General features: G+C 42.3%; 1 protein-coding gene across 6 annotated transcripts in view; it reads right to left on the minus strand.

The window, feature by feature from the left end:
* afap1l2 (actin filament associated protein 1 like 2) overlaps positions 1-22,779 on the minus strand; it is a 144,856-nt gene that overhangs the window by 61,058 nt on the left and 61,019 nt on the right. For 5 of the 6 annotated variants that reach the window (XR_016487211.1, XR_016487210.1, XM_090202530.1 and 2 more), the window contains exons 5-6: positions 10,005-10,110; positions 4,357-4,571 (exon numbers count right to left, since the gene is read on the minus strand). Coding sequence is in view for 4 of the 6 variants with exons in the window: in XM_090202530.1 (XP_090058656.1) it covers positions 4,357-4,571; positions 10,005-10,110 (321 nt within the window). In the remaining 2 variants the exon portion in view is untranslated. Of the gene's footprint in view, positions 1-4,356; positions 4,572-4,847; positions 4,939-10,004; positions 10,111-22,779 lie in introns of those variants that run through there. The other variant, XM_090202531.1, reaches the window with a different exon arrangement.

Consider the following 22,779-nt stretch of genomic DNA (forward strand, 5'->3'; position numbering starts at 1 on the left):
AGACCTTTCAGCAATCCATATTCAGTTGGACCCAAAACACTGAGGAATGTGTCTGCTTTCTTTTCATCTTTGATTTCATTTGCAGCCAGCCAACCCTCAAAACGCTCCAACAAGGAATCAAAATCCTCTTTTGTAGCCTCAAACTCTGGTACTCAACCAATGGTTGCCATTTTCACAGTTAAATTGTTCAGTTTCCTTATTCCTTGTATACCTTAATTTTCTGAATTCTCATCTAAATTCTTCACTTCAGAAGTTTCTGCAATTACTTCATTCCCTGCACTCATTTGTAATAATGTACACACCGTGAGATCTCCACTGAGATCGCCTAATTTCAATGGGTTCAATTACAGTTTTTTTTTATTTAACCACCAGAGGGCAGTGTCGCTATTCTGGACTCCAATTGTCTTGCTATTTGGCAGCTCCTGAATACTGTACCTACTAGCAGTGTAGCCTTCTCTACGGGCGAAAGAAAAAAACAAAAAACTGACGAATTACATAATTATTTTGAGTTTCATTACTCACTCAACATTCTTCCCTTCAAGCAATGTCCGTTTATGTAGTTTAATCACCTCGTCGCCACTGTGTAATATTTGTGTTGTGGAGAAATTACCAGGCAGGAGACGGGAGTACAGTTCGTTTTCGTTTAGACAAAACCCCTCGTGCTCTACAGTTCCCGGCACCCTAGTGCGCATGTGCATTTCCTATTAGGTGTAGTAACGTAACACTTCCGGAATACTTTACAGCTTAGTAACAGGATAGTAACTAATATAAACAGATGTAGATCCCAGATACTACACACTGGATGTCAACCGTCTTTATAAATTGGTTGAGGTTTCTCCTTTGTGTAATGAAGAAGTACGGCCATCTTGAACGAGGGTCACTTGAAGTGTACTGTTAGATAGAGGCGCGTGACCAGAAAGCATGCTACAGTTAGTTTTACTCCTGTATTGAACACAGATCATCCCGTCTTCAATTTTATCTATTATTTACATTAAAAAATAGCTAAAGTTGTATTACAAAAGTAGTTTGATATGTTTTGGCAAAGTTTACAGGTAACTTTTGAGATATTTTGTAGTCACGTTGCTCAAGTTGGAACCAGTGTTTTTCTGGATCAAACGTGCCAAATAAATGGACATTTTGGATATATATATCGAAGGAATTAATCGAACAAAAGGACAATTTGTGATGTTTATGGGACATATTGGAGTGCCAACAAAAGAAGCTCGTCAAAGGTAAGGCATGAATTATATTTGTATCTCTGCGTTTTGTGTCGCGCCTGCAGGGTTGAAATATGCTTTCTCTCTTTTTTTACGGAGGTGCTATCTTCAGATAATAGCATTGTTTGCTTTCGCCGAAAAGCCTTTTTGAAATCTGACATGTTGGCTGGATTCACAACAAGTGTAGCTTTAATTTGCAATCTTGCATGTGTGGTTTAATGAAAGTAATAGTAATTGATTTGAATTTGGAGCTCTGCATTTTCCCTGGCTTTTGGCCAGGTGGGACTAGGTGGGAGAGGTTGACATGTTTCTAAAAGGACTGTAACGAAACTTTTTGAGTTTGTGTCTGGATGAAGTGCCTGCGCCTCATGAAGATGAATTACTGGGCTGAACACGCTAACAACAAGTGGCTATTTGGACATAAATGATGGAACTTTATGGAACAAATCAGTCATTTATTGTCGAACTGGGATTCCTGGGAGTGCCGTCTGATGAAGATCATCAACGGTAAGTGAATATTTATGGTGTTGTTTCTAACTTTGTTGATTCCAAAATTGTGGATATTCCTCTGGCTGTTTTGTGTTCTGAGCGCCGTTCTCAGATTATGCTTTTTCCATAAAGTTTTTTTTCAATCTGACACAGCGGTTGCATTAAGGAGAAGTCTATCTTTAATTCAGTGAATAACACTAGTATCTTTTATCAATGTTTATTATGAGTACTTCTTCCAAATTTCTTGGAATCAAAACATTACACGTAAGGCGCCAATGTAAACTGAGATTTTTGGATATAAATATGCACATTATCGAACAAAACATGCATGCATTGTGTAACATGATGTCCTATGAGTGTCATCTGATGATCTTCAAAGGTTAGTGATTCATTTTATCAATATTTCTGCTTTTTGTGACTCCTATCTTTGGCTGGAAAAATGGCTGTTTTTTTTTCGACTTGGCGGTGATCTAACATGTTGTGCTTTAACTGTAAAGCATTTTTTAAATCGGACACGATGGGTAGATTAACAAGATGTTTATCTTTAATTTGCTGTATTGGACTTATTAATGTGTGAAAGTTACATATTTCAAAAAAATATTTAGAATTTCGCTCGCTGCCTTTTCAGCGGAATGTTGTCGAGCGGAACCCCTGCGCTAGAAAGGTTAAATATTACTGCACTGTCGGAACTGGAAGCACAAGACTTTCACTACACTCGCAATAACATCTGCTAACCATGTGTATGTGATTTGATTTGACAGTGAAGCAGCTTAACCCGCGCCAAGCAAGGTGGGCCCTTTTCTTCAATAGATTCAACTTCACCGTCTCATATCGCCCAGCTTCAAAGAACATTAGAGCTGATGCTCTGTCCCATCTCCATGATTCGGGAGAGGTTCCTGTCCCAAGTGCAACCATCCTTCCGCCCTTCTGAATCGTTGCCCCTGTGATTTGGGAGGTAGACGTGGACATCCGCCAGGCTCTGGAGTGGGAACCCGTGCCTACTACCTGTCCTCTGGAGCGCACTTATGTCCCCACGGGGGTAAGGGATCGGCTGTTGACCTGGGCGCACACATCCTTCACCGCTGGACACCTAGGTATCACCCGCACCATTCAATCCATCTCCGCAAAATACTGGTGCCCCACCTTGGTGCAGAATATTGCCCACTACGTCAACTCCTCTATCCAAACCAAATCTCCCGGCATGCTCCGAGAGGGAAAATTCTTCCCCTTCCTGTGCCTCAGCGGCCTTGGTCCCATCTGTCCATAGATTTTGTTACTGATCTCCCCTGACTGATGGTTTTACCACTATTATGGTTGTTGTGGTTCTCTAAACTCTGCTGTTTTATCCCTCTCTCGTCTCCCTACTTCCCTCCAGGTCGCTGAGGCACTGTTGCAGCAGGGTCTCCGGCACAATGGCCTTCTGGAGGTCATCATCTCCAACTGTGGCCCCCCAATTCACGTCGTGGGTATGGAGAGCCTTCATGGAGAAGCTGGGGGCCACGGCCAGCCTCACATATGCGTACCGGCCTCAGTCTAACGGGCAGTTGGAGAGGATCAGGCAGGAACTGGGGAGGTTCCTTAGGAGTCACTGCCAGGACCGGCAGGGGGAGTGGGCCTGGTTCCTTCCCTGGGCAGGGTACTCCCAGAACTCACTTTGTCACTCTTCCATCATGTTGACTCCCTTACAGTGTGTCCTGGGATATCAGCCTAGACCCCGAGCCAGACCGAAGCCCCTTCTGGCTTGCTGTCCGCCGCCAGAAGGAGCAGGCGGACTGCCATCACAGTGAGGCTCCCGTGTTCCATCCTGGAGATTGCGTCTGGCTCTCCACCAGGAACCTCCCGTTTGCCCTGCCGGAAGCTGAGCCCTTCAAGGTCCTCCGGTGGGTCAACGAGGTAGCATATCGATTACAACACTCCATTAACTACCAGATCTCACCTTCGTTTCATGTTTCCCTCCTTTAGTCACTTAGGGAAAAAATGGACTAAATGACCATATTAACATTTACATTTGAGTAATTTAGTAGATGCTCTTATCCAACACCTATACTTTCAAGGAAGTTAGGCCAATTTAGACAACAGCCCATGCCTATGGTCCATTAGGACACCAAATTTTAATTATTGTTAATGATCCTCATGATCCTTAACGACAGATAAATGGATGTTAAATAACCAGTATGTCCCGTCATTTCCTACACAGGAAATCACATTTTCTCAGAAATGAAGTTTCTGAAACCTGCACCTAAAATGACACTACATAAACAAATAGCTACCTCATGTCACTGTAGATAGTCTGTCAGGCACCATATTCTTACTAAAGAGAGGAGAGAACTTTCCATTTCAAAATTGGTTATGTATTTGTGTATATGTAAAAGTGGAGTTATTTTCACTATAGCGTCTACAAGTAGTATGTGAACGTTGTCCACCACACCCGATAAGGCACCTCACTTGACAAGAGTGTAATGTGGATGGTTTATGAGCATGGCTGTGTGGTTAGTGGCTATAGCTCTATGTCACCCTTGTTCTCCTTTTTTTCTCCTCTCACAGTATTTGTGTGTGTGTGTGTGTGTGTGTGTGTGTGTGTGTGTGTGTGTGTGTGTGTGTGTGTGTGTGTGGTAGGGACAATCTAAACCGTCTAAGTCCTACAACCCACCAGGAAGCGATGTTCTCGAATGACACACAGCTGCTTGGCCCACTGGCCCAGCCACTTCTTCCTCCAGAGGAAGGCGCAGATGCGCACGTCCTTCATCAGCTCGATGGACGCCTCGGTGGACGGCCACTGGTGCTGCGCTGACAATGACGACTTCCCCTTGGTCACTTCCTCCTCATCGTAGGACTCATAGGAGCTGCTCACTGCCTCGCCGTCATCTGGGAGACACAGGGAAGGGGGTCAGAGGTGAGGTTAGGACAAGGAGGAAGTGGAAGACGATGAGGAGGATGAATTAATGAAATTCCAATTGGAAATGCGTGTGATGACTTTTCGTGATCCTGTTAAGTAGGCAATTAGTTTGCACAAGGAGGTGAGGACTACACACTCATCACAGAAAGGAATGAAAACATGCACAGTTGACCCCTTGCCCCCCAAGCCCACAAGCATGCACACACACACTCACACACGCACACTGATAGGAGATAGGCAGGTACCCCATGTGATCACAGCATAGACCACATTGTCTGAGCTCTTTCTTTACTTGTGTCGATGCTCCCGAGGAGACCAAAAAACCCACATCTACAGGGAGAGGGATAAAGGAGAGAAAGAGAAAGGGAGAAGAGGACAAGAGTGCGGAAAATAAGACAGGGTTGCACTATCCCAATGCTATACAGTATAAAGGAAACTATGAAAAGACAAGAGCAACTCATATATAAGTACTTACAAATTGGAATTAAATGTATTTATTTTCTTTTATTATATATTTTATAGACCTGAAAAGCTTGGATGCATACCCTATCAGAATTAATAAGCTAGTAAACAGAAGCTAAGCTCATGGCCACATTAATACGTATAGTCAATTAATAACCTTTAACCTACCTGTATGAAAAGATGAGTGAGAATAACCGCACACAAACCAGCATGTGTATATGCACTCATGTCGAACAGTGTTTCCAAAGCGTAGCATTTACCAATAGTATAAATTCTCATGTTGGAAACATGGCTTGCTAATTCTGATGTGTGGGTGACCAGATGATTTAATATGGAACCTCCAGTGCATTTCCTGTGACGTGAGAAGTGGCTACTGTTAAACTAGTGTCATGTTAAGTTGTGGTCAAACCAAACACACAGCCTTCTAAAGAACAAAGGAGACTTGACCTGAATGACAGGGTTAACTTTCAAAGCTGGGTTACACTTTTGTAGTTTTTTAAAATGTAACCTTCATTTAACCAGCGCATCTCTTTGAGATAAATAATCTGTCTGTCAAGAGAGACTAAAAAGTAATCTCCACAGTATAGTTACGGTAACACAGTAAAAAAACAAACACATCATTCAAAGCACAAAGTAATCTTCCGCTCACTGCCAGTGTGGGTGCAGGCTTTTGTTTGAATTAAACATGCTAACTGTCCATTTAAATGACCCGCAAATGTACTTTTCTCTGTCGTACTTTCAACACACTAAAACTCCTTTCAGAGAAGCTGGCCGACCAGCATGGTATAGCTGGTTATGTTGGTACACCAGTATGGTCTGGCTGGTCAAGCTGATCTGACCATTATGGTCTAGCTGGCTTATCGGGGCGGCAGGGTAGCCTAGTGGTTAGAGCGTAACCAGAAGAGCGACTAGTAACCAGAAGGTTGCAAGTTCAAACCCCCGAGCTGACAAGGTACAAATCTGTTGTTCTGCCCCTGAACAGGCAGTTCAGGGGCCGTCATTGAAAATAAGAATTTGTTCTTAACTGACTTGCCTGGTTAAATAAAGGTAAAAAATAAAAATACTGTCAGACCAGCCTTTGTTGTGTTTTCGCTGGTGACCAGCTTTCATGTGATTTCGCTGGTGACCTGCCATGACTGCTGTGTTTTTGACACTGGTGGCCAGCATAAGCTAAAGCAAAACCAGCATCAAGTCACATGCTGGCTTGCAATGTGATGTTTAATTCCTATAGGAATCGAGGATGAATGGATTTCCACAATCTGCATTCAGAATGACTGCCAGGGTTATAATGAATGAATGAGACTACCTAAACTAACTTCTTCTTCTCTGGTATTATGGCAGTCGACAAACAAATGTAAAAGGTGCATGCCACCTACTGTATAGGTAGGTGGCGGCAATTGGGAAATCTGGAAAAAAACGAACATCATATACGAAATAAAAACATCAGTCACAGTTCAAATCACATCCCTACACAGGTGCAAGGGCCTATGAGGATGGAACACTCATCGACAGGATTCCTTGTAATGCCTATGCTGTAAAAAAAAAAAAATTCAGCCACACTCACAACAATGCCTATTTCCACTGATTTCCTCTTTGTTTGCTTTGTGCAGTTTAGAACCAATGCAATAAAATATACAAAGTCCACCTTTTTAACATGAAACATGTGAGGTTCCTGTTGGCGAGTAAGATTTACTGGTTCCTCTAACCCAACTACCATGCTTTCTTCAGTGTTTACACCCTTATTTTACTCTTCTCAATGCCTCTGGATAGGAGACATGCTGGACAGCCCTTACTCTTGCCACCTCGGTCTCCTTCTCCCTAACCGTGCTCTTAATGAATTTGGGCACACGCTCGCCATCCCAATTGCAGCATTTCACCTCAACTGACATACAATACTTCTCCTCTCTACATTTATTTATTTATTTCACCTTTATTTAACCAGGTAGGCCAGTTGAGAACAAGTTCTCATTTACAACTGCGACTTGGCCAAGATAAAGCAAAGCATTGCGACAAAACCAACAACACAGAGTTACACATAAATAAACGTACAGTCAATAACAATAGAAGAAAATCTATGTACAGTGTGTGCAAATGTAGAAGAGCAGGGAGGTAAGACAATAAATAGGCCAAGTAGAGATAATGGGGTGCAAAAGAGCAAGAAGATAAATAACAATATGGGGATGAGGTAGTTGGGTGTGCTATTTACAGATTGGCTGTGTGCAGGTACAGTGATCGGTAAGCTGCTCTGACAGCTGATGCTTAAAGTTTGATAGAGAGATATAAATCTCCAACTTCAGTGATTTTTGCAATTCGTTCCAGCCATTGGCAGCAGAGAACTGGAAGGAAAGGCAAAGACTTTTAGATGACCTGGAGCCAGTGGGTTTGGCGATGAACATGTAGCGAGGGCCAGCCAACGAGAGCATACAGGTGGCAGTGGTGGGTAGTATATGGGGCTTTGGTGACAAAACGAATGGCACGATGGCACATCCAGTTTGCTGAGTAGAGTGTGGGAGACTATTTTGTAAATGACATCGCCGAAGTCAAGGATCGGTAGGATGGTCAGTTTTACGAGGGTATGTTTGGCAGCGTGAGTGAAGGAGGCTTTGTTGCGAAATAGGAAGCCGATTCTAGATTTAAATATTTTGCATTCACTTTTTCCTGAACCTAAATATTCTGCACCACCCGCAAATTCTGAAACATTGTCTACTATGGAAAACATTTAAACTACAGTAGGCCTACAAAACAGTGGTAGCCTACACACTTCAATGCAAAAATATCAACAGTCTGTTCACCTGTTAAATTCTACTGTAATGTTATAAACCGCAATCACTGTCGAAAGCATGAAATTGCTTGAAATGATCACAGCCTCTCTAGCCTAAAAGGCCCAATTAAATCAGAGATGTGCATGGTAATTTAGTGTATGGCTACTTCAGGAATATGAACTCATCATTGCCAGAAAAGGTGAGGAATTTATTCTGCAATGGTTATGATATTCAGAGCCTTCAGAAAGTATTCACACCCCTTTACTTTTTCCACATTTTCTTGTGTTACAGCCTGAATTTAAAATGGATTAAATAAGTATTTATTTTTCCTATCTACACATAATACCCCATAATGAAAAAGTGAAATCAGGTTTTTAGACATTTTTGCAAATGTGTTGAAAATGAAATAAACATAAACATCTAGTTTATAGAATTATTCACACCCCTGAATCAATACGTTAGAATCACAAGTCATTGCCTCCTGAGGGGCGCAGTGGTCTAAGGCACTGCATCGCAGTGCTAACTGTGCCACTAAAGATCCTGGTTTGAGTCCAGGCTCTGCAGGCCGCGACCGGGAGACCCATGGGGCGGCACACAATTGGCCCAGTGTCGTCCTGGTTAGGGGAGGGTTTGGCTGGCAGAGATGTTCTTGTCCCATCGCACTCTAGCAACTCCTGTGGAGGGCTGTAAGAGTGTCTGCTAAATGACCCCCCCCCCCCCCCGGAGTACAATAAAGACTGCATCATCTGTGGATCTGTTGGGGTGGTATGCGAATTGCAATGTGTCTAGGATGTTGATGTGGGCCATGACCAGCCTTTCAAGGCATTTCATGGCTATAGATGTGGGGCGATAGGCAGGTTACCTTGGCCTTCTTGGGCACGGGACTATGGTGGTCTGCTTAAAACAAGTTTGTATTATAGACTGGGTTCCTACAGCTTCCACACGATGTCGCCAGTACTGTCAATTTCATTGGATTTAATCCTTGGTGGAATGAGAAATAGACCCTTCCTGTCATCCAGTATACAGGAAGAGGCTTATGGGAGAGAGACAATGGACGATGATTTAAAGAGTAGCTGCTATTGAATACAGATCGCCCCGTGATCAATTTGATCGATTATTAACGTTTACAAATACCTAAAGTTGGGTTACAAAAGTAGTTTGAAGTGTTTTGTCAAAGTTTATAGGCAACTTTTTTAATAAAAAAAAATAACGTTGCGTTTTGGAAAGATGCTTTTTCCTGGATCAGAAGGGCTATATAAATGGACATTTTGGGTATACATGGACGGATTTAATCAGAAAGAATACCCAATTGTGATGTTTATGGGACATATAGGAGTGCCAACAAAGAAGCTCGTCAAAGGCAATGAATGTTTTATATTTTATTTCTGCGTTTTGTGTAGCGCCAGCTACGCTAATTATTTTGTTTACGTCCCCTTCAGGTATTTCGGGGTGTTGCATGCTATCAGATAATAGCTTCTCATGCTTTCGCCGAAAAGCATTTTAAAAATCTGATGGCTAGATTCACAATGAGTGTAGCTTTAATTCAGTACCCTGCATGTGTGTTTTAATGAAAGTTTGAGTTTTATCGCCAACATTTCCTGTTGGCTAGGTGAGACGCTGGCGTCTCAGTGGCTATAAGAGGTTAACGCTTTGCCTGTTTGATGGCTCGTCGGAGGTCGTAGCGGGATTTCTCATAAGGGTCCAGATTAGTGTTCCAGATTAGTGTTCCAGATTAGTGTTCCACTATTCACTCCTTGAATAGCGGCAGATCTAGCCTTTAGCTCAGTGCGGATGTTGCCTGTAATCCATGGGTTCTGGTTGGGGTATGTACGTACAGTATGTACCGGTCACTGTGGGGACGACGACGTCAATGCACTTATTAATGAAGCCGTGACTTATGTGGTAAACTCCTCAATGTTATCGGATGAATCCCGGAATATATTCCAATCTGTGCTAGCGAAACAGTCCGGACAACTTCCATATTGAGCACGTCACTGGAACTTCCTGTTTGAGTTTTTGCTTGTAAGCAGGAAGATAGAGTTATGGTCTGATTTGCCAAAGGGAGGGTGAGGGAAGGCCCTGTGTGTGGAGTAAAGGTGATCTAGAGTTTTGTCTCTCTAGTTTGGTAAAAAGTAATTTAAGTTTCCCAGTAAAATCAGGGACAGGGCAGGAACTCACCGTTCATGGCTGAGTCATAGGGCTGGGCCTCCTCGTAATATCCCTCCTGAAACTCCAAGCAGGCCGGGGCCGAGGGCTGGGGGAAGGGCTCTCTCCCTACAATAACCTGCGAGAGAAGGAAAGGAGGAGGCAGAGAGACAGAAGGGTAGGAGGAGAGAGAGAGAGGTTTCTTCTATTTTCTCTTGTACTCTATCTCAGTGTTTCCCAAATTGGGTCCTTGGGTGCACATTTTGTTTTTTTGCGCCAGCACTAGACAGCTGATTCAAATCATCAAAGATTGATGATGAGTTGGTTATTTGAGTCAGCTGTGTGGGGTGGGGGGTGTTGCGGGGGTGGGGGGGGGGGGAACCCTGTTTCTCCAGAAACCCTGCTCTATCTTACACAATTCAATTACACACACACACACACATCCATGAAACATCTTTAAAATCTGGGGGTTCCCCTAATGTTGCTGTTTTTAATCTTTGCTTTGCTGTAATAAAGGCTTTAAACCTTTTTTGGTTTGTTAGAACAGCCTCCCTGGTATTATTTCAAATCAAATCAAATGAAATTTTATTTGTCACATACACATGGTTAGCAGATGTTAATGCGAGTGTAGCGAAATGCTTGTGCTTCTAGTTCCGACAATGCAGTAATAACCAACAAGTAATCTAACTAACAGTTCCAAAACTACTACCTTATACACACAAGTGTAAAGGGATAAAGAATAAGTACATAAAGATATATGAATGAGTGATGGTACAGAGCGGCATAGGCAAGATACAGTAGATGGTATTGAGTGCAGTATATACATATGAGATGAGTATGTAAACAAAGTGGCATAGTTAAAGTGGCTAGTGATACATGTATTACATAAAGATGCAGTAGATGATATAGAGTACAGTATATACATATACATATGAGATGAATAATGTAGGTTATGTAAACATTATATTAGGTAGCATTGTTTAAAGTGGCTAGTGATATATTTTACATAATTTCCCATCAATTCCCATTATTAAAGTGGCTGGAGTTGAGTCAGTGTGTTGGCTGTTTAACAGTCTGATGGCCTTGAGATAGAAGCTGTTTTTCAGTCTCTCGGTCCCAGCTTTGATGCACCTGTACTGACCTCGCCTTCTGGATGATAGCGGGGTGAACAGGCAGTGGCTCAGGTGGTTGTTGTCCTTGATGATCTTTATGGCCTTCCTGTGACATCGGGTGGTGTAGGTGTCCTGGAGGGCAGGTAGTTTGCCCCCGGTGATGCGTTGTGCAGACCTCACTACCCTCTGGAGAGCCTTACGGTTGTGGGCGGAGCAGTTGCCGTACCAGGTGGTGATACAGCCCGACAGGATGCTCTCGATTGTGCATCTGTAGAAGTTTGTGAGTGCTTTTGGTGACGAGACAAATTTCTTCAGCCTCCTGAGGTTGAAGAGGCGCTGCTGCGCATTCTTCACGATGCTGTCTGTGTGGGTGGACAAATTCAGTTTGTCCGTGATGTGTACGCCGAAGAACTTAACTTACTACCCTCTCCACTACTGTTCCATCGATGTGGATAGGGGGGTGTTCCCTCTGCTGTTTCTTGAAGTCCACAATCATCTCCTTAGTTTTGTTGACGTTGAGTGTGAGGTTATTTTCCTGACACCACACTCCGAGGGCCCTCACCTCCTCCATGTAGGCCGTCTCGTCATTGTTGGTAATCAAGCCTACCACTGTTGTGTCGTCCGCAAACTTGATGATTGAGTTGGAGGCGTGCGTGGCCACGCAGTCGTGGGTGAACAGGGAGTACAGGACAGGGCTCAGAACGCACCCTTGTGGGGCCCCAGTGTTGAGGATCAGCGGGGTGGAAATGTTGTTGCCTACCCTCACCACCTGGGGGCGGCCCGTCAGGAAGTCCAGTACCCAGTTGCACAGGGCGGGGTCGAGACCCAGGGTCTCGAGCTTGATGACGAGCTTGGAGGGCACTATGGTGTTAAATGCCGAGCTGTAGTCGTGGAACAGCATTCTCACATAGGTATTCCTCTTGTCCAGATGGGTTAGGGCAGTGTGCAGTGTGGTTGAGAATGCATCGTCTGTGGACCTATTTGGGCGGTAAGCAAATTGGAGTGGGTCTAGGGTGTCAGGTAGGGTGGATGTGATATGGTCCTTGACTAGTCTCTCAAAGCACTTCATGATGACGGAAGTGAGTGCTACGGGGCGGTAGTCGTTTAGCTCAGTTACCTTAGCTATCTTGGGAACAGGAACAATGGTGGCCCTCTTGAAGCATGTGGGAACAACAGACTGGGATAGGGATTGACTGAATATGTCCGTAAACACACCAGGCAGCTGGTCTGCGCATGCTCTGAGGGCGCGGCTGGGGATGCCGTCTGGGCCTGCAGCCTTGCGAGGGTTGACACGTTTAAATGTTTTCCTCACGTCGGCTACAGTGAAGGAGAGTCCGCATGTTTTAGTTGCGGGCCGTGTCAGTGGCACTGTATTGTCCTCAAAGCGGGCAAAAAAGTTATTTAGTCTGCCTGGGAGCAAGACATCCTGGTCCGTGACGGGGCTGGTTTTCTTTTTGTAATCCGTGATTGACTGTAGACCCTGCCACATACCTCTTGTGTCTGAGCCGTTGAATTGAGATTCTACTTTGTCTCTATACTGACGCTTAGCTTGTTTGATTGCCTTGCGGAGGGAATAGTTACACTGTTTCTATTCGGTCATGTTTCCGGTCACCTTGCCCTGATTAAAAGCAGTGGTTCGGGCTTTCAGTTTCACGCGAATGCTGCCATCAATCCGCGGTTTCTGGTTTGGGAATGTTTTAATCGTTGCTATGGGAAGAACATCTTCAACGCACGTTCTAATGAACTCGCTCACCGAATCAGCGTATTCGCCAATGTTGTTGTCTGACGCAATACGAAACATATCCCAGTCCACGTGATGGAAGCAGTCTTGGAGTGTGGAATCAGATTGGTCGGACCAGCGTTGAACAGACCGCAGCGCGGGAGCTTCTTGTTTTAGTTTCTGTCTGTAGGCAGGGATCAACAAAATGGAGTCGTGGTCACCTTTTCCGAAAGGAGAGCGGGGCAGGGCCTTATATGCGTCGCGGAAGTTAGAATAGCAATGATCCAAGGTTTTTCCAGCCCTAGTTGCACAATCGATATGCTGATAAAATTTAGGGAGTCTTGTTTTCAGATTAGCCTTGTTAAAATCCCCAGCTACAATGAATGCAGCCTCCGGATAAATGGATTCCAGTTTGCAAAGAGTCAAATAAAGTTCATTCAGAGCCATCGATGTGTCTGCTTGGGGGGGAATATATACGGCTGTGATTATTATCGAAGAGAATTCCCTTGGTAGATAATGCGGTCGACATTTGATTGTGAGGAATTCTAAATCAGGTGAACAGAAGGACTTGAGTTCCTGTATGTTGTTATGATCACACCACGTCACGTTAACCATGAAGCATACGCCCCCGCCCCTCTTCTTACCAGAAAGATGTTTGTTTCTGTCTGCGCGTGGAGAAACCAGCTGGCTGCACCAACTCCGATAGCGTCTCTCCAGTGAGTCATGTTTCCGTGAAGCAAAGAACGTTACAGTCTCTGATGTCCCTCTGGAATGCTACCCTTGCTCGGATTTCATCAACCTTGTTGTCAAGAGACTGGACATTGGCGAGAAGAATGCTAGGGAGTGGTGCACGATGTGCCCGTCTCCGGAGTCTGACCAGAAGACCGCTCCGTTTCCCCCTTTTACGAACGCGTTTTTTTGGGTCGCCGGCTGGGATCCATTCCGTTGTCCTGGGTGAAAGGCAGAACACAGGATCCGCTTCGCGAAAGTGATATTCTTGGTCGTACTGATGGTGAGTTGACGCTGCTCTTATGTTCAGTAGTTCTTCTCGACTGTATGTAATGAAACCTAAGATGACCTGGGGTACCAATGTAAGAAATAACATGTAAAAAAACAAAAAACTGCATAGTTTCCTAGGAACGCGAAGCGAGGCGGCCATCTCTGTCGGTGCCGGAAGTTCATAATTTATGTAGTGTTTACACTGTTCCAAATAGTCTGAAAATGATATTTGTAATAATAATAACATTATTTTTTCTTGATGTCCTACTTATTGTTATTATTACCATTATTATTATTATAATAAGTAATGTTCTTATCATTAGTAGGCTTTGTATAGCAGCCTTCTATAACCACAATCGAGCTCTAGGCCTAGAAGCACATCCTGTTTAGTCTTAATACTGTAATTTACTCAGGCCTATATTTCAATACTTTTATAGGCGACTGTATCAATCAATCATTCATTTGTTCATTTGTTCATGTTGAAATTAAATTGAAATTAAATCAAGCATTTTAGTTTTAAAATAAAATAAAGCGAGTCTTGAATAATTACCTTAAACAAAACAAAAATTAATGTAACAATAGGCTTGACAAAAAAAGTTACAATAGACTCTCTGGTATGCTTGTACTTATTTAGTGTTGTTTACATTGTTCCAAACGGTCAGGAAAATTATATTGCAATCTATACAGCACCTGTTTGGCACACATAATATGTACGCAGCCCTTGCTCCTTACCTTTTTTTAGTCACATTTATTCCACACATCTGTCTTTCCTTTTACCTCCTGAGCAACCTATAAATATTCCTGTTTTTAGTTTATTTGTCACGTCCTCTACATCCATTTTACTGTCACATGTGTTACGGTGGTCAGAGTTTGTTATAACCAAAATATTAAATGTGATGACAATATGCTATAGGCACGACCTGCCCGCTCATTAGGCAGGATTAAATGGACCCTTTTTACATCATGCAGTTTTCTCTGATCAAATAGTCTAACCTAAATAGCGCTCAATCAAATAAAAAATGAGCTGTCATGTTAACAAACAACATATCCTAAAACCAGGACAGGAGCCACTAAGGCCCCTTGAGTGGCCCCGCGGGAAATGGCACTGCATCTCAGTGTAAGAGGCGTCACTACAGTCCCTGGTTCAAATCCAGGCTGTATCACATCCAGCCTTAATTGGGAGTCCCATAGGGAGGCGCACAATTGGCGCACAATTGGCCCAGCGTCATCCGGGTTTGGCCGGGTAGGCCATCATTGTAAATAAGAATTTGTTCTTCACTGACTTGCCCAGTTAAATCTATTTTTTTTATTGACAATTGTTGTCCAGGAATTTCACCCGAATGTCATGATTAGTGGTTTCAAGTTTGTATCTGTACATTTTTCTGAAAAGCTGATCATAGAGAAAAAGAAAATACTTTGCATTTCCCGCTGTGTAAACACATTACAAATACAGGTAAAATGCCCGTGATAACTCCTGCTGATAACCAATGCTGGGATTGTAGGTTAAGTAAGTAAGCATTTCACGGTAAGGTCTACACCTGTTGTATTCGGAGCATGTGACAAATAAAATATGATTTGATAAAGTTGGGTAACTGATATTCAGAGCTTAAATAGCCAAATCGATTAGACACAGGAATCAGGACTAATAAAGGCAATGCAATGGCCTGTTTTACAAACAGTAGGCTTACCGCATAGATGGGCATTCATAAAATTATATTTCAGGCAACACTGTAGGCTACACCTCAGTAAGCAAGGACCGACACCAACGCCTTTTGGATGTCTTTTTTTAGTGCCGTTCCGGACATGATTTCCACATCCACAGACATACATTTTTGGTCCGGTCCGGATTAAATCTGAACCAATCATAGACGTTTGTTTGGTCTGGAACATCCTTGATTTGATCCAAACATAGACATCTATAAATTACTTATTTTCAACTTTCATACAGAACCAAAAATAAGCCTGATTTCAACATCTGGCTATAGGTCAGGCCCTATTGTGCCCTAGTTGGACAGGATTAGTTTTACTGGAGGATATATGGTAATGTTATTATGTGCCAGTTGGGCCAGTAACCGAAAGGTTGCTAGATCGAATCCCCGAGCTGACAAGGTAAAATATGTAATGCTGCCCCTGAACAAGGCAGTTAAACCTCTAGTGACTTCCCATCCAGCATGAGGGAGCGTAATCATCACCTGACACTAATTAGCATAACGCAACGGACATAAATATTCCTAGAAAATATTCCTATTCATAAAATCACAAATGAAATATATTAGAGACACAGCTTAGCCTTTTGTTAATCACCTTGTCATCTCAGATTTTCAAAATATGCTTTACAGCCAAAGCTAGACAAGCATTTGTGTAAGTTTATCGATAGCCTAGCATAGCATTTTGTCCAGCTAGCAGCAGGTAACTTGGTCATGGAAATCAGAAAAGCAAATCATTTACCTTTGATGAGCTTCGGATGTTTTCACTCACGAGACTCCCAGTTAGATAGCAAAAATAGAAATCGCCAGGAAATTGCAGTCACGAAAACGGCGAAAAATATTCAAAATTAGCTCCATAATATTGACAGAAACATGGCAATCCTCAAGGTGTTTTTCAAATATCTATTCGATAATATATCCATCGGGAAAATTAGTTTTTCAGTAGGACCGATTGGAGTAATGGCTACCTCTGTATTTTACGCGAGACTCTCTCTGGGAGCATCAGGTGACCACTTGCACAATGTAGCCGCTTACGGGTATTCTTCAACATAAATGCATAAAACTACGTCACAATGCTGTAGAAACCTCCGGGAATACGGAGAAAGAGTAATCTGGTTGATAGCCCATTCACTGCTCAATAGGGACGCATTGGAACGCAGCGCTTTCAAAATAGGAGGCACTTCCGGATTGGATTTTTCTCAGGCTTTCGCCTGCAACATCAGTTCTGTTATACTCACAGACAATATTTTTTACAGTTTTGGAAACTTTAGAGTGTTTTCTATCGTAAGCTGTCAATTATATGCATATTCTAGCATCTTGTCCTGACAAAATATCCCGTTTAAAACGTTATTTTTTTCCAAAAATGAAAATACTGGCCCGAGTCACAACAGGTTCCTAGGAAATCATTGTAAAGTCTTAACTGACTTGCTATGGCTTTAGAAGCTTCCGATAGGCTAATTGACATAATTTGAGTCCATTGGAGGTGTACCTGTGGATGTATTTCAAGGCCGACCATCAAATTCAGTGCCTCTTTACTTGACATCATGGGAAAATCAAAAGAAATCAGCCAAGACCTCAGAAAAAAATATTGCAGACCTCCACAAGTCTGGTTCATCCTTGGGAGCAATTTCCAAATGAATGAAGGTACCACGTTCATCTGTACAAACAAAAGTATGCAAGTATAAACACCATGGGACCACACAGCCGTCATACTGCTCAGGAAGGAGACGCGTTCTGTCTCCTAGAGATTAAGGTACTTTGGTGCAAAAAGTGCAAATCAATCCCAGAACAACAGCAAACGACCTTGTGAAGATGCTGGAGAAAACAGGTACAAAAGTATCTATATCCACAGTAAAACGAGTCCTATATCAACATAACCTGAAATGCCGCTCAGCAAGGAAGAAGTCACTGCTCCAAAACCGCCATGAAAAAGCCAGACTACGGTTTGCAACTGCACATGGAGACAAAGATAATACTTTTTGGAGAAATGTTATCGGGTCTGATGAAACAAAAATAGAACTGTTTGGCCATAATGACCACCGTTATGTTTGGAGGAAAAAAGGGGAGGCTTGCAAGCCAAAGAACACCATCCCAACAGTAAAGCACGTGGGTGGCAGCATCATGTTGTGGGGGTACTTTACTTTGCGTCTCACAAAGACATTTTGTGACAATTTCTCAAAATAATGGACTGTCATTCCTCTTTGCTTATTTGAGCTGTTTTTGCCATAATATTGACTTGTTTTCTTTTACCAAATAATCGAAAAGAGAGCACACTGAAGGCTGTTGTATAAAATACCTGTCTCCGGATTACATCTTGAAACAAATGCAACCATGGCATCCGTGACACAGAGGGGGAATGTCCATCCATGTATACGGACGGGTAAAATAATCTAGCTAGCTACATTTTCAGATTTCAAATTTTGTCAGAAAGTTGTTTTCATTTCAAGTTCAATTGTAATGTTAGCTATAGTAAACTCACATAAACTCGTACATAGCCTTGGTCCGTACAATTGCCCTTATTTTAGCGCCCCCAAAACATAATACTTCCAGATCAACTGTAATGTCAATACCATTGTAAAACACAATTTCTCCCCTTTCCAACTAAATCAATTACATGACCTAAACGCTGCCCGTTTCTGCATAATTCAAGCAGGCAATGAGCCCCGTCGGGTCTTTTCTTAAAATGGCGGTTGGGGAAGCGGAACTAATGTGTGATAGTGAGACGGAGAGATGTTGTGTGGGGAAATTGCTTTTTTTCACTCGATCTGTCCAACTTATCACCTTATCGCCTCTAAAATGTAAATAAAACACTATAAAGAGTTTACATAATGTGTCATTACATACCTATTTGAAGGTTTGAATTGGGTTTTTAGGGCGGTGCTAAAGTGATCTTAGAAGTAAACAGCAGCTTTGAGAATGATGATTGCATGCAATGATGACGCAAAAAAATTACTAGGTATCTCTCCCTTACCCCCGTCACGGTCCATTTCTTGTTTTTAAAGAATGAGAGAAGTGCTACACCTGGTGGAGAGAGATTGTAAGACAGAAATAGTTGCTTTATGCGTGCTGTACATTACGACATGACACGTCCCGATGTAACGGAGGGTCCGTTTTTTAAACTTTTCTCCAATACTATAGTGCCATTACCATGTCGATCAACCCTTGAATAGAAACCTAGTTCACACCCCCGATTTTAAAGTCAACACAGTCGCTACAGTCCCATTAGTTTTCTTTGTAGCCTCGTTTGAATATCGCGGTTACGCACATTTGTACAGAATGGGGTGAGTTTACGTTAACTAGCTAATGTTTACTGGCTGGCTCGCTAGCTAGCTAACGTTACTTGTATGATCTGTGTAGTAAATATGATTCCTGTCTTAGAGCAATTTGCATTGCTAGTTATAGCCTAATGTTAGCTAGCTAACATTGAACCTGGTTGGTTAGCTTCCTGTAGATTCATGCAGGGTTATAATGTTATGAGTTGGGATTATGGTTTATTGTTTAGCTCGCTACATGTCTAAACAAAAGACTCCACTATGCAAGTAACCATTTCAATAGACTGTTCATGATGTCACTGTGACAACTGATGATAGACGTAGCTAGTAAATTCAGAATAACTGACAAATTTACGGACGCTCAACTCCTGTTGAACACGGCTGGTGTCAGTAAACGTTGGCAAAAAAGCATCATTAAATTGTTCCCAGTCGCACAGTTGCATTCACCAACGCGCTGGATAACATAACAGCCTAACCAGCTCTGCTAGGACTTCACCCTCCTAAGTCCAAACAGTCTAACTTCCCACGGCGACCAGAATCCCCCCCCCCCCCCACCTACCCCACATGCATAGGATGCATCCCAAATAGCAAACTATTCCCTGTATAGTGCACTCACTACTTTTACCAGAACCCTATGGGCCCTGGTCAAAAGTAGTGAACTGCATAGGGAATAGGTTGCCATTTGGGACGCAACCATACACACACACAATAACCCCTGCCTCATCACCACGGAAACGGCAGGCCAGGGTAGCGGTTCAGGAGTCAGGGAAAAAATAACAGTCGCGGGGGAAAGAATAGGGGGGAGTGTTTTGAGAAAGAGTGGGAAAAAAACAAAATGAACACCCAGAACATGGAAAGTCCCTCGTTCCTATGCCAAGAATTCAGCACAGCGAAAACACTCAATCTGGGCTGGGAAAGAGGGAGAAGATAGTGATACAAATCAGAAGGGCTGCTGTGTTGTTAATCCTGTGTCCAGGGCTCTGATAATGTCCCTGTCTATCTCCCTGCTCTTTCCCTCACTTAGAGGGAAGTTGTGACACAACTATGGACACTTTGGTCCCAACTTTTATACTGGTTAGTATAGGGAACCAAATTGAATTGCTCAATAATCAAACACAATGAAAATGAATTAGAGTTGTTAGCACAATAAAGTCATTATAATAGAATACAAAAATGTATTTGACCATATTGTTATTGTCATCATAATTTAAAGTGAAAGCAGTTTTTACTGGTGGTGGTAGCCTAGAATTACTGTATATTAGCAGTAGTAGTATAACTGTATTTTCTGTTTGTACCTCCTTCATTATTCATAATGTAAATCGGGTCGTTCTTGAAATGTGGTGGCATTTGCGCCCCTTGCCTTTGCAACCATGAAAAACACTTTAAAAATACAAAGTCACACATCATACATGTTTTTGTTTATATTGAACTGTTTATCAATGATAAAAATCATGCAAATCCTTTATACTGCAAAACTCTGTTTATGCATTATTACAAGTATTTAAGGAAAGCAAATTGGCTTGTACCAGTAGTGATGTTTAGAGTTGTAGTGACAAGTTTTGGAGATTTAGAGATAGCATCCCGTCTGGAGAAAACCTGGCACAATCCCTATGGAAAGTATTCAGACCCCTTGACTTTTTCCACATATTGTTATGTTACAGCCTTATTCTAAAATGGATTTAAAAAAACAATTTACAATAACCCATAATGAAGAAGCAAAAAAGCGAAAACAAATACCTTATTTTTATAAGTATTCAGACTATTTGATATGAGACTCAAAATTGAGCTCAGGTGCATCCTGTTTTCATTGATCATATTTGAGATGCTTCTACAACTTGATTGGAGTCCACCTGTGGTAAATTCAATTTATTGGACATGATTTGGAAAGGCACACACCTGTCTACCTGCCCACAGTTGACAGTGCATGTCAGAGAAAAAACCAAGCCATGAGGTGGAAGGAAATGTCCGTAGAGCGCCAAGACAGGATTGTGTCGAGGCACAGATCTGGGCAAAGGAATAAAAAAATGTCAGTATCATTGAAGGTTACCAAGAACACAGTTCATTCTTAAATGGAAAAAGTTTGGAACCACCAAGACTCTTCCTAGAGATGGCTGCCTGGCCAAACTGAGCAATTGGGAGAGAAGGGCCTTGGTCAGGGAGGTGATCAAGAGCCTGATGGTCACTCTGACAGAGCGCCAGAGTTCCTCTGTGGAGATGGGAGAACCTTCCAAAAGGACAACCATCTCTAGAGCACTCCACCAAATCGGGCCATTATGGTAGAGTGGCCAGACGGAAGCCACTCCTCAATAAAAGGCACATGACAGCTCGCTTGGAGTTATCCAAAGGGCACCTAAAGAAATCATGAGAAACAAGATTCTCTGGTCTGATGAAACCAAGATTGAACTCCATGGCCTGAATGCCAATCATCCCGTCTGGAGAAAACCTGGCACAATCCCTATGGTTAAGCATGGTGGTGGCAGCATCATGCTGTGGGGATGTCTTTCAAAGGCAGACACTGGGAGACTAGTCAGGATGGAGGGAAAGATGAATGGAGCAAAGCACAGAGAGATCCTTGATGAAAACCTGATCCAGAGCGCTCAGGACCTCAGCCTGGGGCAAAAGTTCACCTTCCAACAGGACAATAGCCCTGAGCACACAGCCAAGACAACACAGGAGTGGATTTTGGAAAAGTCTCTGAATGTCCTTGAGTGGCCCAGCCAATGCCTGGACTTGAACCCAATTGAACATCTCTGGAGAGACCTGAAAATGGCTGTGCAGCAACACTCCCCATCCAATCTAGCAGAGCTTGCGAATATCTGCAGAGAAGAATGGGAGAAACTCCCAAATACAGATGTGCCAGAGCATGTAGCGTCATTACCAGAAAAGACTCAAAGCTGTAATCACTGCCAAACATCCTTCAACAAAGTACTGAGTAAAGGGTCTGAATACTTATGTGAATATGATATGAGTTTATTTTTTATTTGTCAACATTTCTAAAAACTTGTTTTTGCTTTGTCATTAAGGGGTAATGCATGCAGATTAATGCGGGGAAAAACTGTAATAAATGTAATAAAATTAATACTTTCCAAATGCACTGTATCTATTATTTTGAATGCTAGAAAGTAAACAAAATGATGTAATATATTGTATAGATCAATAAAAACAAAGGCGACTAATAAAATGCATATTTTTATCACTAGTATAATGCATGTCCCTTAGTTTTAGATCATTGGTGTTACCGCCTTGAAAGTCACTCATTTCAAAGGACCTTGAGCATTCTCTTCAGAGTCAAAAGTATCTACATTTAAAAAAAGTTATTAGCTAAGTCCCCCCCCCCCCCCCCTCCCGTTTTAATATGTTAAACATTTGAGGATTCCATTGATCATTTTGTGTCTAAATCCAAAGTGTCACTTGGTGTTATTCGATTTAAATGAAGGGAAATAGCATTGTGAGCTAAATAATGAATCATATCACTTAAGTTAATTATTTTCTAAGGGTTAATTGCCTTAGATTTGGGCATCTGTGGCCTCCATTCAAGAAAATCCTCAATAACCCCAAATGTCACATTGGTGTTACCATCATTCAGTGTTTTCCATAGGTACATGGAGTAGCCAAACAAATAGAAAAAGTAGCCAGCCCCAGGGTGTTCGGGCGGGTATGGTCACAGAATTTTTATGGGGGCCAGAATGAGCTCTATTTTGGTATCCTCTGGTATGGTCTAATGCCTGTATTCCATCCGAAATGCACAGCTAAATTATTAATGTCTGAATCCCTTTTATACTTACTTAGTCAGTGTGGAGAACCAAATTGAATTGCTCAATCATTTTCAAACATGATGAAAATGATTTAGAGTTGTTAGCATAATAACAGTCATTATAATATAATCCAAAAAATGTATTTGATCACATTGTTATTGTCATCATAATTTAAAGTGAAAGCAGTTTGTACTGGAAGTACACAGCTAAATTATTAATGCCAGGATTCCATCTGAAATCCAAA

The sequence above is a fragment of the Oncorhynchus mykiss genome, chromosome 16 (genome assembly GCF_057628025.1).
Source record: "Oncorhynchus mykiss isolate SJ-2025 chromosome 16, ASM5762802v1, whole genome shotgun sequence".
NCBI lineage: Eukaryota > Metazoa > Chordata > Actinopteri > Salmoniformes > Salmonidae > Oncorhynchus > Oncorhynchus mykiss.